This window comes from Heptranchias perlo, chromosome 14 (genome assembly GCF_035084215.1).
Source record: "Heptranchias perlo isolate sHepPer1 chromosome 14, sHepPer1.hap1, whole genome shotgun sequence".
Lineage (NCBI taxonomy): Eukaryota > Metazoa > Chordata > Chondrichthyes > Hexanchiformes > Hexanchidae > Heptranchias > Heptranchias perlo.
This window is the reverse complement of record NC_090338.1, coordinates 52,563,193-52,565,274: the sequence shown is the minus strand read 5'-3', so window position 1 is coordinate 52,565,274 and position 2,082 is coordinate 52,563,193. Positions and strand designations below refer to the sequence as shown.

The window sequence follows — 2,082 nt, the reverse complement described above, 5'->3', positions numbered from 1 at the left end:
ATACAATGTGTCCACTCTCTCTCTCTCTCTCTCTCTATACCCGGTGTGTGTGAACTGTATACAATGTGTCCACACTCTCTCTCTCTCTCTCTCTCTATACCCGGTGTGTGTGAACTGTATACAATGTGTCCACACTCTCTCTCTCTCTCTCTCTCTATACCCGGTGTGTGTGAACTGTATACAATGTGTCCACACTCTCTCTCTCTCTCTCTCTCTATACCCGGTGTGTGTGTGAACTGTATACAATGTGTCCACTCTCTCTCTCTCTCTCTATACCCGGTGTGTGTGAACTGTATACAATGTGTCCACACTCTCTCTCTCTCTCTCTCTCTATACCCGGTGTGTGTGAACTGTATACAATGTGTCCACACTCTCTCTCTCTCTCTCTCTCTATACCCGGTGTGTGTGAACTGTATACAATGTGTCCACTCTCTCTCTCTCTCTCTATACCCGGTGTGTGTGAACTGTATACAATGTGTCCACACTCTCTCTCTCTCTCTCTATACCCGGTGTGTGTGTGAACTGTATACAATGTGTCCACACTCTCTCTCTCTCTCTCTCTCTATACCCGGTGTGTGTGAACTGTATACAATGTGTCCACACTCTCTCTCTCTCTCTCTCTATACCCGGTGTGTGTACACTGTCTGTTCACGTGTACTGTCTGTGGACACACAGAGTCCTGCTCCGTTTCTGTCGGGCCTGTCCTGTCCTGGTCTGGTCTGGTTTGTTTTTTTCTGGGGCGGCCTCACCTGCACCAACGCCTTGATCTCCAGGTCGTGTTTGACGATCTCCTGCGCGCAGATCCTCACGTGAACATCTTTCGCCGCTGCCGCCATCTTTATCCAGGAGCTACGGCGGCCGAGAGTCGGCTGGACGGAGTGTGAGAAACGCGCTTTATTCCGAAATAGATCAGCAATCAAGAGGCAGCATTTCAGTCTGCGGCATCTCCCGCTGCATTCACTAAAATGCTGCATTTATATTATTTGTTTCTGTATCTTGAAATCTGTATCCATCGGCTTTGTTATTGTTATTATTGATGTTTTTATAAAATATGAAACAGCCTCATTACAACTTTGAAATGCCCCAGTTCCTTATATTGTATCTAACAGGGGTGACCGATCAGCCTCTCTTTAATGTGCAGTGAACCAATGTTCTCCTTTGCTAAGTGGCAATACACAAATAAAGAGAAGAATTCCAAACTTGAATCTCACCTATTGAAAAAGAAAGCTCTTTTTGTAATGAACTTTTTTTTGGAGACAGGCTTTATACACGTTTTAACTGCAGCCCCCACCTCACCCGGCATGTTGGTTTTCATGGATTTGTTTTACAAAAGAGTTTATGCGTTAATTGCAATATATCGCAAATATTGTCAGTTGGTTTCCTATTTCAGAAAGGTTGCATGAACATCGTGTATTTTTAGCATAGCAAATTCTTGATAAAATTGTTCTTTTAAGTAAAATTATTTACTTGAAGGGAGAGTTAATAAGACTGCATTTTATAATATCCAATACAGAATTCAATAATAGTACTATCAGAAATGGTGGAATAAAATACAGTTCTCTCTTTTTAACAATAAAAATGCTTTGAAAATTTTCAAATGTTTCAAATGCAGTTTTCATATAAAGGTTTGTACTGTATATGTGTTCTGAAATAAAATGTTACCGGCTCATTTTATTTGTTGACTACTTCAATTTTTACTGAATCTCTATTTAGCATTGGCATCGTGAAAGTTCTGTCACTATAGTGACAGCATAGATTGTCCCTAACAGCTTCATATATACAATGCCTCAGACAAAGGGTCATTTAGTAGCTCAAAGATTACAGTCAATCATTAACACATTTGCAAAGAAAATAGTTTACTGCAACCAAATACCCACAACAAACCTTTAGACTATGAATTGTTTATGCAATTGCTCAAGCTTCTTTTCTAGCTTAGAACTTGTTCAGAATTACAGATATTTTGTATAATTTGCTTTACAAATACACATCCAGAAATCGTCATAATTTAGAGTCAAATAAACTATGAAGAGCTGATAACGTGGTCCCAGCGTGGGATTGCCGTTTTTCCAGCGTTGTGCTTGT

General features: G+C 40.5%; 1 protein-coding gene across 1 annotated transcript in view; it reads right to left on the bottom strand.

Annotated features, from left to right (window-relative positions):
* The window catches only part of LOC137332146 (vesicle transport protein SEC20-like), an 89,393-nt gene extending 88,517 nt beyond the window's left edge, over positions 1-876 (bottom strand). The window contains exon 1 of the mRNA XM_067995855.1: positions 750-876. Coding sequence (XP_067851956.1) covers positions 750-836 — 87 coding nt within the window. The 5' untranslated portion in view covers positions 837-876. The remainder of the gene's footprint in view (positions 1-749) is intronic.
* Positions 877-2,082: the final 1,206 nt, after the last annotated feature.